General features: G+C 46.9%; 1 protein-coding gene across 1 annotated transcript in view; it reads left to right on the top strand.

The window, feature by feature from the left end:
* LOC126419456 (uncharacterized) overlaps positions 1 to 3,979 on the top strand; it is a 39,918-nt gene extending 35,939 nt beyond the window's left edge. Inside the window, exons 2-4 of the mRNA XM_050086644.1 lie at positions 178 to 1,801; positions 1,892 to 2,011; positions 2,132 to 3,979. Of these exons, the coding sequence (XP_049942601.1) occupies positions 178 to 1,801; positions 1,892 to 2,011; positions 2,132 to 3,387 (3,000 nt within the window). The 3' untranslated portion in view covers positions 3,388 to 3,979. The remainder of the gene's footprint in view (positions 1 to 177; positions 1,802 to 1,891; positions 2,012 to 2,131) is intronic.
* The last annotated feature ends 12,310 nt before the right edge of the window (positions 3,980 to 16,289 follow it).

Here is a 16,289-nt window from a genome sequence, read left to right as displayed (position 1 = left end):
TGCCATCCACCTCAATACTTTCGTTCAATCTTAGGCCTTCAGTGCTGTATCAAATCCTTCTCGCAGTTCACATTCCCATCTCATCATCCTCATCCATTTCCTCTATTCTTTCCATACTGTTGTCTTCAATTCTCTGTCCTTCATGTAGCCCTTATATGTATTATTTTCATCTTTCAGCCTTATTGTCACTTCATGGGCGAATTTGAAACTGAGGAGATGGAGGTATGTGATGCAGATGGCGCTCCCAATATGGTATCACAGCATGTAGCAGGGGAATACCATTGCTTGGTATGCCCTCGCCACTTTCGAAGTGTTCCACACCACTTCCAAACTGCAGGGAATTCAATGCCATTGTTGATGCCAGAAGAAAACGCTGTTGTCCATGCAGAGCTTCCTGAGTGCCATCAGGAATATAAGCTGCAGCACCAACAACAACAAAATGCAATTCAAGAGTCAAATCATATCGATTCGGAGCAACTACACAAACGCTTCTCGACTGCATTTCAGAAACCATATGCTAGTGGCAAGAGACCTGCTGCAATCATACCCCCCTTGAACAGGACGTGGAAAACAGAGGTTGTTCATGATAGAAGAGGGTTGTCTACCGACCACACAACTCTACCACAAAACCCGTCTGATGGGGAGAATTGTGCTAATTCATTGTACAGTGACACTGACAGTGCCTCCGTAGTGCAAGATGATGAATATGATGATGGTGGCGAAGAAGAAGAAATAGTCAATGAAGAAGACATTGATTATGAAGAACAAGAAATTGATGAAGAGGAAGAAATAACAAATGAAGAAATGGAAGAAGAATTCGTGAATGAAGAAACGGAAGAAGGATTCATGAATGAAGAAACGGAGGAAGGATTCGTGAATGAAGAAACAGGAGGAGGATTCGTGAATGAAGGAACAGAAGGATTCGTGAGTGAAGAAATAGAAGAAGGCTTAATGAATGAAGAAATAGAAGAAGGCTTAATGAATGAAGAAATAGAAGAAAGATTAATGAATAAACAGATAGAAAGAGGAGGAGGATTAAGGAATGAAGAAATAGAAGAAGAAGATTTAATTAATGGAGAAACTGGAGGAGGAGGAATAGTGAATGAAGAAATCGAAGGAGGGGGAATAGTGGATGAAGAAACTGAAGGCGGCATAATGAATAGTGAAGTAGTAGAAGAAGGAATAATAGACGAAGAAGAAATTGATGATGAAGAAATAATGAAGGAGGAAGTTGAAGGAGGATTAATGAATGAAAGAACAGAAGAACAAGAAGAGGGATTGATGAATGAAGAAACTGAAGAAGAAGGAATAACAAATGGAGAAGTCGTAGCAGGAGGAATAAGAAATGGAGAAGTCATAGCAGGAGGAATAAGTAATGGAACTGTCACAGGAGAAGGAATAAACAATGGAGTAGTTGTGGGAGGAGTTATAAGGAATGGAGTAGTTGTACAAGGAGGAATAACGAATGGAACAGTTGTAGGAGAAGCAATAACAAATGGAGCAGTTGGAGGAGGAGGGATAACGAATGGAGTAGTCATAGGAGGAGGAATAAGAAATTTAGTAGTCATAAGAGGCAGAATAAGGAATTTAGTAGTTGGAGGAGGAGGAATAACAATTGAAGTAGTTGGAGGAGGAGGAATAACGAATGGAGGTGTTGTAGGACGAGGGATAAGGAATGGAGATGTCGTAGGAGGAGGAATAGCGAATGGAGGTGTTGCAGGAGGAGGAATAGCGAACGGAGTTGTCAGAGGAGTTGGAATAGCGAGCGGAGGTGTCACAGGAGGAGGAATAACGAACGAAGGTGTCGCAGGAGGAGGAATAGCGAAAGAAGGTGTCGCAGGAGGAGGGACAGCGAACGGAGGTGTCGCAGGAGGAGGGACAGTGAACGGAGGTGTCGCAGGAGGAGGGACAGCGAACGGAGGTGTCGCAGGAGGAGGGACAGCGAACGGAGGTGTCGCAGGAGGAGGGACAGCGAACGGAGGTGTCGCAGGAGGAGGGACAGCGAACGGAGGTGTCGCAGGAGGAGGGACAGCAAACGGAGGTGTCGCAGGAGGAGGGACAGCGAACGGGGGTATAGCTGGAGGAGGAGTAGTGAACGGAGGTTTCGCTGGAGGAGGAATAGCAAACGGAGGTGTCTTAGGAGGAAGAATAACGAATGAAGTCATAGGAGGAGGAATGAAAGAAGGGCCTGGTTCCAGCGACAGTGACCTACAATCTGTCAAGCAGGCAGAGCTTAAGCCACCACCAATCATCCTACACATCAAGGACCACTACAGATATTACCTGCAGTTACTTAAAGAGTGGACAACAGAGGACTTCAGTGTGAGAACTGCAGGTAAAGACCTCATCCGGGTCAATTTCTGTAACATCGCGGACTATAGAAGAGTTGAGAGTGAAGCAGCAGCACGTCAAATTCTGTTTTACACTCATACTACCCACTCGGACAAAGTCATCACAGCAGTCTTCCGTGGGCTACCACGTACTTTTCAGCCACACCACCTGTGGAGGGAACTGGAAGAGCTTGGATTTGCTGTACACTTTGTGGTGCGCATGAAATATCCAAAGACAGGGAGGGAAATGCCTCTATTTCTGGTTGTAGTTCCTGAGACCCCACAGAACAGGAAAATTTTTAGCATCACACTGATTGCCAACACAATCATTAGCGTGGAAAACCTGAAGAGAAGGCTGGGTGGCCCTCGATGTTTCCGATGCCAGGCCATTGGACATATGGCACACCATTGTTCACAGCTTGACATTTGCATCCAGTGTGCCAGTGAACATCAAAGCCAGAAATGTCTGCTCCCCAGAAACAAAGAACTGAAGTACATGAACTGTGGGGCTCGCCAGCATGAAGTACCTTACAGCCAGCCTAAGCAAGAGAAGGCTAAACATTCTGTCTGCCATCTAGGTCCAACTGCACTGCCACATGTGGACCGCATTAGTGATGTTAGCAAAGCAGAGCTGCTGTCTGCATCAGACACAAGCTTTATGGGCCCAACAGCCAACAGACTTGGGCAGACCCATGCCAAAAAGCGTATGTCTGAATTACAGCTTGACAGTGCACCAAAACAGAAGCTGCGGTGCTGTCCACATGCTGCGGGGGAGGCAGAACAGGAGGGTTTGGTCTCCACCTCCATTAGCCAGAATAGTTCCAGAAATGGCACCAGCTATGTCAAAGGTGAAGATAGTGTTCATGCTGAAGCCACCAACTGCACTGACATAATGCCCAGCAACAGCTTTACCTCTGCCAAACAGCTTGCAGATATACCTAGACAGCTTGCCCTGCTAGAGGAGACAATCAAGAATCTCCCACAGCGGATTTGTGCTGCTGTAAAGATGGCTGTGGAAACAGGCACGCTGCCAGTTTCCCAACAACCAGCAGACTGAACTGCCAGTCCGTGCATCAAGGAAGGCTCTAGAGGCCTCTGACTAGTCAGCTGCTTTGGCCACCCTCATACTGATAGCACTGATGGTAGGACAAGAAATTACAGCAACTGCAACAAAAGACAACAGGAAAGCAAAATGCTTAGTGTTTTAATACTCCAACACAAGGGGAAGAATCAACCACTGTGATGATTTCTAATGTTCCAATGAGCAGCAGCAGCCTTCCCCTTGTTTAGTACTGCTGTGTCCTTTCCTCCATCTATATTTTCCATAGTCATGCGTACTTCTACATCTTTGCATTTCTATAGCCATTCCTGTTTCACCACTTTGCATATTCTGACAATTTCTTTGTTTTGGTATCTGTATTCTCTTTTTGCATTCTACACCTGACAAATTTTTATACTTTGTTCTTCACTTTATGGAGTATATTTACAGCCTGTTCTGCCTTCAGGGAAGCCATCTGTTTCTTTGTTGCCCTATGTCTTTTTCAGATTTATTTATAATTTTTTGTTTCCATTTTGTGCATCCTTGTCCTTTTTCATGTATACTGTATGTATTAAGTTCTCTTATTATACATTTTTGTATTGATCTTGAGGGTAAACTGTTTAAATTTCCGTAAAAAAGTTTATTCATCTGACTTCCATCAATTAAATTTAATGTTATTTAAATTAATAGTTTACTTGTGCTTTCGGTGACTCTCAATATAATGTAAACATCTTTTCTGTATTAAAAAATGTAATGAATGCATCTTTTTTTATTGGTAGAACAGTTGTCACCTAAAGTGTAATATCTTTGCACTGTCTTTTTACAGCAGTATTCTTCCCATGTTCCTGTACAGCACTGTATAGGTCCCCAATAATATGTGATACCCGTCCAGTCATTGTTTTGTAGATTTTGTCATTTTCTTAATGTTTGGGCTTGTGGAAAGCTTATGCATTATCAAAGAGAAGCAGCCAAGCCATTAGAAATGTAAACTATATTTTTGGGCTCCTGTAAATTTTCCAGGTAACGTGTTTTGCTAATAATTACTTTGCTGGCCTGCATAATTGGGTTTTGCGATGGATGTCTGTCTGATTCATCGCAGACTGAGATTTTACTGTAGATGGTATATTTTTCTTGTGTGGGTCTGTTATTGTCTTGGGGCTAGTGTGTCGGTGTTTGTGCTATGTGCCATTGATAACAGATATCGGTCTGATCCATTGTGATGACTCCTGAAAGCAGAATGAGGGCATGAATTTGAAATGTCTAGTGATGTATTGTTTTCTGTGAGTTGTGTGTAACGCCACTAAATATTGACGTTTAAGTGGCCATGGGTGGTATGAGCATTGTCTGAGGTGGAATTTCATTTTGTAAGGAAATGAAATTGGGGCGTTCTGTACATACATGATCTGTTGAATCACATGTTGCACAAGTGTGTGGCTGACTGTGAGAGATTGTTATCTATATTTCTTCAGTTAAAGAGTCCCTGATACCCAGCCTTTAAACCTGAAGAGTGGTTTCACATCAGCTGGTGTATGACACAGGTTGCTTCATAGATTCCTCACAAGTTAGTGGTTTGGATAGGTCTGGGGTTATGAAATCAGGAACAGTTGTGTTGATATGAGTCACATAGCAAGGGAAATGGTTGAGTAAGAGTATAGCAGCTGCCTGTAATGCTGCAGATTTTCAGAGGGCAACAAGAAATTAACAATGATTTGTACTGAAAGAATTTTGGTTATGGTGGCAATTATTCCTAGGCAGAACTTCAGACAGTCATAGCTTGATTGAAGGTATTTGATGTATTGGAATTCCAGTACTTTATATCATCAAGTGACACATACATAGCACATTAGTTCTGGTGGGGGCAGAAATAGCACAGAAAATTTGCAGCAAGTGGACTCAATAAATGTGAAAAGTCAATGTGTGATACTGGCTGTGTATACCCAGTGAAACTGAACTCTAATGGGGGGGGGGGGGGGGGGGGGGGGGTAAAAATGTGGATTGTCAAAGGTACTTCAATACATTCATCTCTGGTACCTCCTTAAAGAATAATTGCATTTCATTTTATTTCTTATCACCATTTATCTTTGTTGCACATATATTTTCATTGAAATGCAGAAACAATGCCTATTTGGGCAGTATGCACATTGTGTCTTTAGAAACAAACATTACAGTCACTTACAGTGCTTGATAATGATAATGCCCAATTTACTCTCACCCTCAAGCTTGGCTTCAGCACAGCTTGGTTCCCTCTATGGTTTGTTTTTCGAGCAGTGTTGTACATCAACAGTGATACAAAGCAGTATAGACAAATTTACTGATGAACAATTGGCTGATATGCGCCTAGTGTATGGGTTCACTGAATTCAGTGAGAGAACAGCTTGATGACGAAATACTGAGCTGTTCCCACAGTGATAGTACTTATCTTTGTGATCGTTGTTGCATTACTCCATGTTACGTGTTGTGCCTTTTGGTGATGTGCGTATTCCACACTTCTTCACTGTTATGAAGATCTTTTCACAGAAACAAAGATAATTGGGGAAGCAAACCAAATAAATAATTATTTCATTACTGTGTGTAATGAGCCTCCAGAGACTATGGGTTCCTTATACCAACATACCCAGAAAATATCCCTGAACAGCCTCTGATATTTTGTCATTAAATTTCAGGTTAGTTCTGTATATTCATGAAGTAAATCTTCGATGCATAGAGACTGACGAAGATTAGCAGCTCTGGAAATTGATTTTAAAAGCTGTCAAAGATTGAGACTACTACACCAGAAAAATGAAGAAATAAAAAGTATAATCGGGGGTACAAAAAAGATGTACTGAAGAATAGAGGAGCAATGAAATGCTATGGCCACATGAGGAGATTTGGATGATACTGTTGGCCAAGGAGAATATTGGAATTGCATCCACAAGTGAAAAGAGAGACCAAGAGAGGTATGGGGAAAACAACTGTCCCTAGTCGTGGAAGGAAGAGGTGTGCAAGGAAATCTTTGGCGGGATAAGGCTGCTTGGAAAAGATGATTTGAGAAATAATTGTAACAAATTTTTAAAAAAGGTTTATGTAAACAGTAGTGGTACATATTGCATACTTTGTCTTTATTATCTTTTGCAGGGGGTGTCTGGCAACACATCTGAGGATAACTTAGACTGCGAGATTATCAGTCCATAGAAAATAGTTACGAGAAATTGAAAGAAGCTTACAGGTGGGTCCCTCTTGTCCATGGGTATGAGAGATTGCCAGTCCATTTAACCTCCCTCAAATTGTCCATCTCACCTCTTCAAGAAAGGAACTATTGGTTTTGAAAGCTAGGAAATGTAGTAATAAGCATCCCTGGTGTAGAGTAAGAACTGAAAACAAATTAGTCATCAGTTCTGGATGGAAGTCCCAAGCGAATGGAAAAAAAGGAAGATGACTCCTGTATATAAGTGTAAAAGAACAGACTTGCAAAATTGCATACTAAAATTCTTCACACTGGTTTGTTACAGAATTCTTGAACATATCCTCAGACAAATATAACTTTCTTTGACACTGAAACCTTCTGCCCACGGGTCAGCATGATTTTAGAAAGCATTGCTCATGCAAAACTCAGAGTGACCGTTTGTGACACACAGACTTGTGAACTATGTATGAGGGGCAACAGGCAGATTCCAGATTTGTAGATTTCCAAAAAGCATTTGACACAGTACCCCACCGCAGACTGTTAAAAAAAATTACGGACATGAGGAATATGTTCCCAAATATATGATTGGCTTGAAAACTTCTTCAGTTATAGAATTCAGTGCTGTCCTCAACGGCGAGTGTTCATCAAAGACAAGGGAATTGTCAGGAGCGCCCCAGGGAAGTGCAATAGGGCCACCATTATTTTGTGTATACCCCCCCATGAACCATGGACCTTGCCGTTGGTGGGGAGGCTTGCGTGCCTCAACGATACAGATAGCCGTATCATAGGTGCAACCTCAATGGAGGGGTATCTGTTGAGAGGCCAGACAAATGTGTGGTTCCTGAAGGGGGGCAGCAGCCTTTTCAGTAGTTGCAGGGGCAACACTCTGGATGATTGACTGATCTGGCCTTGTAACACTAACCAAAATGACCTTGCTGTTGTGGTTCTGCGAACGGCTGAAAGCAAGGGGAAACTACAGCCGTCATTTTTCCCAAGGGCATGCAGCCTTACTGTTTGATTAAATGATGATGGCGTCCTGTTGGGTAAAATATTCCGGAGGTAAAATAGTCCCCCATTCGGATCGCCGGGCAGGGACTGCTCAAGAGGACGTCGTTATCAGGAGAAAGAAAACTGGTTTTCTACAGATCGGAGCATGGAATGTCAGATCCCTTAATCGGGCAGGTATGTTAGAAAATTAGAAAAGGGAAATGGATTGGTTAAAGTTAGATATAGCGGGGATTAGTGAAGTTCGGTGGCAGGAGGAACAAGACTTCTGGTCAGGTAAATACAGGGTTATAAATACAAAATCAAATACGGGTAATGCAGGAGTAGCTTTAATAATGAATAGGAAAATAGGAGTGTGGGTAAGCCAGTACAAACAGAATAGTGAACGCATTATTGTGGCCAAGATAGACACGAAGCCCACGCCTACTACAGTAGTACAAGTTTATATGCCAACTAGCTCTACAGATGATGAAGAAATTGATGAAATGTATGATGAGATATAAGAAATTCTTCAGGTAGTCATGGGTGACGAATTCGACGGTAGGAAAAGGAAGAGAAGGAAACGTAGTAGGTGAATATGGATTGGGGCTAAGAAATGAAAGAGGAAGCTGCCTGGTAGAATTTTGCACAGAGCATAACTTAATCATAGCTAACACTTGGTTCAAGAATCATGAATGAAGGTTGTATACATGGAAGAACCCTGGAGATACAAGAAGGTTTCAGATAGATTATATATCGGTAAGACAGAGATTTAGGAACCAGGTTTTAAATTGTAAGACATTTCCAGGAGCAGATGTAGACTCTGACCACAATCTATTGGTTATGAACTGTAGATTAAAACTGAAGAAACTGCAAAAAGGTGGGAATTTAAGGAGATGGGACCTGGATAAACTGAGAGAACCAGAGGTGGTACAGAGTTTCAGGGAGAGCATAAGGGAACAATTGACAGGAATGGGGGAAAGAAATACAGTAGAAGAAGAATGGGTAGCTTTGAGGGATGAAATAATGAAGGCAGCAGAGGATCAAGTAGGTAAAAAGACAAGGGCTAGTAGAAATCCATGGGTAACAGAATAGATACTGAATTTAATTGATGAAAGGAGAAAATATAAAAATGCAGTAAATGAAGCAGGCAAAAAGGGAATACAAACGTCTCGAAAATGAGATCGACAGGAAGTGCAAAATGGCTAAGCAGGGATGGCTGGAGGACAAATGTAAGGATGTAGAGGCCTATCTCATGAGGGGTAGGATAGATACTGCCTACAGGAAAATGAAAGAGACCTTTGGAGAAAAGAGAACCACTTGCATGAATATCAAGAGCTCAGATGGAAACCCTGTTCTAAACAAAGAAGGGGAAGCAGAAAGGTGGAAGGAGTTTATAGAGGGTCTATCCAGGGGTGATGTTCTTGAGGACAATATTATGGAAATGGAAGAGGATGTAGATGAAGATGAAATGGGAGATACGATACTGGGTGAAGAATTCGACAGAGCACTGAAAGAAGTAAGTCGAAACAAGGCCCCAGGAGTAGACAACATTCCATTAGAACTACTGATAGCCTTGGGAGAGCCAGTCCTGACAAAACTCTACCATCTGGTGAGCAAGATGTATGAGACAGGTGAAATTCCCTCAGACTTCAAGAAGAATATAATAATTCCAATCCCAAAGAAAGCAGGTATTGACAGATGTGAAAATTACCGAACTATCAGTTTAATAAGTCACAGCTGCAAAATTCTAACGCGAATTCTTTACAGATGAATGGAAAAACTGGTAGATGCCGAGCTCGGGGAAGATCAGTTTGGATTCTGTAGAAATGTTGGAACACGTGAGACCCTACGACTTATCTTAGAAGAAAGATTAAGGAAAGGCAAACCTACGTTTCTAGCATTTGTAGACTTAGAGAAAGCTTTTGACAATGTTGACTGGAATACTCTCTTTCAAATTCTGAAGGTGGCAGGCGTAAAATACAGGGAGCGAAGGGCTACTTACAATTTGTACAGAAAGCAGATGGCAGTTGTAAGAGTCGAGGGACATGGAAGGGAAGCAGTGGTTGGGAAGGGAGTGAGACAGGGTTGTAGTCTCTCCCCGATGTTATTCAATCTGTATATTGAGCAAGCAGTGAAGGAAACAAAAGAAAAGTTCGGAGTAGGTATTAAAATCCATGGAGAAGAAATAAAAACTTTGAGGTTCGCCGATGACATTGTAATTCTGTCAGAGACAGCAAAGGACCTGGAAGAGCAGTTGAACGGAATGGGCAGTGTCTTGATAGGAGGGTATAAGATGAACATCAACAAAAGCAAAACGAGGATAATGGAATGTAGTCGAATTAATTCGGGTGATGCTGAGGGAATTAGATTAGGAAATGAGACACTTAAAGTAGTAAAGGAGTTTTGTTATTTGGGGAGCAAAATAACTGATGATGGTCGAAGTAGAGAGGATATAAAATGTAGACTGGCAATGCTTAGGAAAGTGTTTCTTAAGAAGAGAAATTTGTTAACATCGAGTATTGATTTAAATGTCAGAAAGTCGTTTCTGAAAGTATTTGTATGGAGTGTAACCATGTATGGAAGTGAAACGTGGATGATAAATAGTTTGGGCAAGAAGAGAATAGAAGCTTTTGAAATGTGGTGCTACAGAAGAATGCTGAAGATTTGATGGGTAGATCACATAACTAATGAGGAGGTATTGAATAGAATTGGGGAGAAGAGTAGTTTGTGGCACAACTTGACTAGAAGAAGGGATCGGTTGGTAGGACATGTTCTGAGGCATCAAGGGAACACCAATTTAGTACTGGAGGGCAGCATGGAGGGTAAAAATTGTAGAGGGAGACCAAGAGATGAGTACATTAAGCAGATTCAGAAGGATGTAGGCTGCAGTAGGTACTGGGAGATGAAGAAGCTTGCACAGGATAGAGTAGCATGGAGAGCTGCATCAAACCAGTCTCAGGACTGAAGACCAACAACCATTGGACAGCGTGGACAGCAATCTGCAGTTGTTTGTTGATGATGCTGTGGCATAAGGTAAGATGTCAAAGTTGAGTGACTAAGGTGATAGAAGATGAATTAGACAAAATTTGTAGTAGGTGTGATGAATTGCAGCTGGCTGTAAATGTAGAAAAAAATAAGTCATTCTGGGTGAGTAGGAAAAACCTGTACGTTCTGACGTTCTGATAGCCTTAGTAGTATCCTGCTTGACACAGTCATATCATTTAAATATCTAGGCATAATTTTGCAAAGCGATATGAAGTGGAATGAGCATGTGAGGATTGTAGTTGGAAAGGTAAGTGGTTGACTTCAGTTTATTGTTAGAATTTTAGGAAGGTGTGGTTCATCTGTAAAGGAGACTGCACATAGGATGGGAAAACACGAAGCAATTCTGAGGTGGGCTGCTAGATTTGTTACCAGTAGGTTTGAACAACACACAGCTGTTATGCAGATGCTTCGCGAACTCAGACGGAATCCCTGGAGGGAAGGTGATGATCTTTTACAGGAACCCTGCGGGTTCTGGGGTAAGAATAGGCCCGCGGTATTCCTGCCTGTCGTAAGAGGCGACTAAAAGGAGTCTCACATGTTTCGGCCTTGATGTGATGGTCCCCCTTTGGGTTTGACCTCCATTTTTCCAAATTTCCGTTGTTAGTGCGTGCCATTTGGGGAAGGACACCTTACGTGGTGTTTTTCTATTGGTCCATCATGCACCACCATCTTGCATGCTACCTATTGTTGTGTGGCGGGGTTTACACCCAACGTCTTCTGGGTTGCCTCCTTCTCGTCTTGTGCGCAATCCCCTTCTTCGCACCCCTGACAACTGTGGACCCTTTCAACACCTAAAATCCAGCACGGTAGCCAGTCCGTTGTGGTGGGGTCGTCATGTACCCTCTTGGTGGTAGCCCCCTGACCACGCAGGGATCGCACTACAGATGCCAGAGCTGTTTCCTCCCCACGCATGCCATGGAGTATCTGCCCATCTTGTCTGGGGCACGGGGACTCCGGGCAACGGGATATCGGCCAGGTACCCACCCGTTGCTTTGGCTGGGTGGCGCCCTTGGGGAGAGCCCTCGTTCGGAGTAGGTGGCATCTGGGCGGAAGGTGCGCAATGAAGCGCAATAAATCACACCAAGCTGGTGGTCGCACTGCCACCAGCGTCTCTATGCGAGGCAGAGTAGACTTTGACGCTGCGCAATATGACCCTCAGTCGTTCCCCTCGTTGGTTCCGCCGTGGGAGGTACGCGGATCTAGTGCCAAGCGGGAGCCTTACGTACCACAATACCTTGTCTGCAGCAGGACTGATGGTGACTCCTTTCTTACGACAAAGCCTCTGTTTTTTGTGGAACACCTGGAGGATAAGTTTGGGGAAGTGGCGGGGTTGTCTAAAATGAGGAATGGGTCCATCCTCCTCAAGACGTCCTCCCTAGCCCAGTCACGAGCGTTGCTCTTGTGTGATAAGCTAGGTGACGTCCCTGTTACCGTCACTCCCCACAGTAGCTTAAATATGGTCCAGGGGATTATTTACCATCGTGACCTATTGTTACAATCCGATGACGAGCTGAGAGCCAACTTGGAACGACGTGGTGTACATTTTGTGTGTCGTCTACATAGAGGACCCAAGACTAACAGGGTGGCCACCAGTGCCTTTATCTTGGCCTTCGAGGGTGCTGTATTGCCCGAGAAGGTCAAGGTAATGGTTTACTGTTGTGACGTCAAGCCATACGTCCCTCCCCCGATGCGGTGCTTCCAGTGCTGGAATTTTGGGCATATGTTCTCCCGTTGCCCATCCAGCGGCACATGTCGAGATTGCGGACGCCCCTCTCATCCTGATTCTCCATGTGCGCCTCCGCCTGTATGTGTCAACTGTGGGGAGCACCACTCTCCATGCTCGCTGGATTGCCCCGTTCTTCATAAGGAGCGGAAGATAATGGAATTTAAGACCCTGGACCGGCTTACTTATCGAGAGGCAAAACTGAAATTTCAAAGGTTGTATCCTGCTTCCCTTCGAACATCTTATGCTGCAGCCACGTTATCCTCACCCTCGCGAGCGGCGGTTGTCGCCTCATCTGTGCCGCCTTCAGTGGGCCCTCTGGGCCGTGCATCTCTGTCTGCCCCCCTCGTGTCTGGGGGCAAGCCTTCCTCTGTTGCCCCCTTAGCAGTTGGGGGCAAACACTCTTCTGTCGCTCCCCCCATGCTTACTTCGGGAGTGACATCCACAACCGGGGGGGCTCGATCCCTCCCCCTCCTTCTCCACCGGCGTTTCCTCTGCCGGTTCCTCTCTCGCGGAAGGGGTCCCTCGGGGCTCTCCCTTCCTCCGTTTCTTCTCGTACCCAGCCGGATGTCAGCCAGTGGCTGAAGGTTCCGCCACCTGCTGGTCGTCGGGCTTCTGCGTCGTCGTCAGCCTGCGACGCTCCTTCAGAGAAGCTCTCCCAGCCCTCTAACCCTAAGGGCAGACGCGAGAAGAAGGAACGGAACGTGTCCAAGAAGAACGACGTTCCGGCGGTTTCAGTACCGCCTGCTATAAATAGTTCTGGCTCCGGGGATGAGGTGGAGATCCTCGCCTCTGCCACGGATCTCGTCCTCACGGAACCCTCGAGGGCCTTTCCTATGGACACAGCTGACTCTCCCCCGGTGGCGGCAGTTGGCTCTGAGGCGCCGTCTGCCTCTTAGTCGCCTTCACGCCCTCCCAGTCCCTTCCTGCTTCCATTCTCCAGTGGAACTGCAGCTGTTATTTCCGCCACCTGCCTGACCTCCGGATGCTTCCGAGTGTTTCCCCTGTTCTCTGCATTGCTCTGCAGGAAACTTGGTTTCCAGCAATGCGGACCCCCGCCCTTCGCGGTTATCGGGGATACTATAAGAACCGCGCTGCCTGTCAATGGGCGTCAGGTGGGATTTGCCTCTTTGTTCACCACTCTGTCTGTAGCTCGCCAGTACCCCTTCTGACGCCTTTAGAGGCCATCGCTGCCAGGGTTGAGCTCTCGCCGGCTACTACTGTTTGTTCTGTTTACATTCCTCCGGATGAGGAGCTCCCCCGACATGTCTTGGCTGCGCTGCTGGCTCAGCTCCTGCCACCATTGCTGCTTCTGGGCGATTTCAATGCCCGCAACCCTCTATGGGGTGGGACTGTCTCCGATGACCGCGGTCGTGCCGTGGAGCATGTGTTGGCTCAGCTCGACCTTAGCCTCTTGAACAGCGGTGCTCTCACGCATTTCAGTGTGGCCCATGGCTCGTTCTCGGCCATCGATCTCTCTCTTTGCAGCCCCGGACTTGTCCCATCCCTCCACTGGAGAGTGCATCTGACCTGTGTGGTAGTGACCATTTTCCCATCTATTTGTCACTGCCCCAGTGTCATTCTTCTGGACGCCTGCCCCGCTGGGCTCTCAACAGGGCTGACTGGCCAGCTTTTACTTCCGCTGCCACCATTGCGTCTCCCCCACAGGGTGACATTGACGAGGTGGTCCATGTCTTGACCACGTCAATCATTTCTGCAGCCGAGGCTGCCATCCCCCGCTCTTCTGGTCTCCCTCGGAGGAAGGCTGTACCCTGGTGGTTGCCGGAGATTGCTGAGGCTATTCGCGCCCGTAGGCGGGCTCTCCAGCGTCATAGGCGGCACCCGTCTCTGGAGACCCTCATCGCCTTTAAGAGACTCCGTGCCTTGGCCTGTCGTCTTATTGCACGGCGTAAGCAGGAGTGCTGGGAGAGGTATGTCTCATCCTTGGGCTCCCGTGTCTCTCCCTTGCTTGTGTGGTCCCGGATCCGGCGGATTTATGGATACCGGACCCCTATGGGTGTCCCTGGGATCTCCCTGGATGGCGCTGTTTGCACGGACGCTGCCGCCATTGCAGAACACCTTGCCACGCACTTTGCTATGAGCTCTGCGACAGCAACTTACCCCCCCCCCCCCCACCCCCCCGCCTTTCGCTCTCTAAAGGAGCGAGCTGAGCAGACGCCGTTATCATTCCACACGCGTCGTTCTGAAAAATACAATGCTCCTTTCAGCTAGAGGGAATTTCTCGCTGCCCTCGCCGATTGCCCTGATACAGCACCAGGACCAGACTGCATCCACGCGCAGATGCTGACACATCTCTCCAGGGACTGCCAGAGACACGTCCTCACCATCTTTAAACGCATTTGGAGCGAGGGCATGTTCCCATCGCAATGGCGAGAGGGTGTTATTGTCCCCATCTTGAAGCCCGGTGCGGACCCACTGGCGGTGGACAGCTATCGTCCCATTACCTTCACCAACGTTCTGTGCAAATTGCTCGAACGTATGGTGGGGCGGCGTTTGTGTTGAGCGGTCTCCTCGCGCCATCCCAGGGTGGCTTCCATCGGGGCCGGTCTGCTGCGGACAATTTGGTGCGGCTGGAATCTGATATCCGTACGGCCTTTGTCCAACGTCAGCATCTCGTTGCTGTATTTTTTGATCTGCGGAAGGCGTATGACACCACATGGAGGCATCACATCCTTGCTACGTTGCATGGGTAGGGCCTTCGTGGTCAGCTCCCAGCTTTTCTTCAAACCTTTTTATTGCGCCGCTCTTTCCGGGTGCAAGTTGGTGCCGCCTCTAGTTCATCTTATATACAGGAAAATGGGGTCCCGCAGGGCTCGGTGTTGAGCGTCTCCTTATTTCTAGTGGCCATTAATGGTCTGGCTGCAGCCGTGGGGTCGTAGGTGTCTCCTTCTTTGTGTGCCGACGACTTCTGCATCTCATTTACCTCAACGACTACGGGCGTCGCCGAATGCAGGCTGCAAGTCGCCGTTCGCAAGGCAGCATCATGGGCTCTGACTCATGGTTTTCAGTTCTCTGCAGCCAAGACTCGAGTTATGCACTTCTGCAGGCGTCGGACGGACCACCCTCATCCTGAACTTTACCTCGACGGCCACCTGCTTGAAGTGGTGGACACTAGCCGCTTCTTAGGACTCGTCTTTGATGCCCGGCTCACATGGGTTCCTCATATTACTCAGCTGAAGCAAAAGTGCTGGCGGCATCTCAACGCCCTCCGCTGCCTGAGCCACACGTCTTGGGGTGCAGATCGCTGCACGCTGTTGCGATTGTACAGAGCCCTTGTGCAGTCCAGGCTTGATTATGGGAGCCTGGCCTATGGGTCTGCATCACCCTCAGTGTTGACGTTGTTGGACCCCATACACCACTGTGGGGTTCGGCTTGCAACTGGCGCTTTCCATACGAGCCCCGTGGATAGTCTACTGGTGGAGGCCGGGGTTCCCCCGCTGCGGATTCGCCACCATCGACTGCTCGCCGACTATGCTGTCCACGTGCATTGCTCGCCGGGCCATCCCAATCATCACCTGCTTTTTCCTGCCATGGTCCTCCATCTGCCCGAACGGCGACCTCGGTCTGAGCTTTCCATAGCTGTCCGCGTCCAGTCCCTGCTGTCAGAACTGGGGTCATTCCCTCTTCTGCCTCCCTTCCGGGTCCGTGCACCTATGCCTCCCTGGTGTTTGCCCCGGCTGTCCGTCCGTCTGGACTTGGAACAGGGACCCAAGGACTCGGTTCCGCCTGTGGCCCTCCGTCGCCGTTTTCTTGCGCTCCTCGCCTCATTTTCGGGCTGTGAGACTGTCTACACTGATGGTTCCCTGGTTGATGGTCGCACTGCCTACGCTTTTGCTCACGTTGCCCATGTTGAACAGCGCTCCTTGCCGGCTGGCTGCAGTATTTTTACTGCAGAGCTGGTGGCCATATTTCGCGCTCTTGAGCATGTGCGTTCCTGCTCAGGTACGTCCATCGTCATCTGCAGTGACTCCCTGAGCAGCC

The sequence above is a fragment of the Schistocerca serialis genome, chromosome 9 (genome assembly GCF_023864345.2).
Source record: "Schistocerca serialis cubense isolate TAMUIC-IGC-003099 chromosome 9, iqSchSeri2.2, whole genome shotgun sequence".
In the NCBI taxonomy this organism is placed as follows: domain Eukaryota; kingdom Metazoa; phylum Arthropoda; class Insecta; order Orthoptera; family Acrididae; genus Schistocerca; species Schistocerca serialis.
Note: the sequence above shows the minus strand (reverse complement) of the source record. Positions and strands in the feature narration are given on the sequence as shown.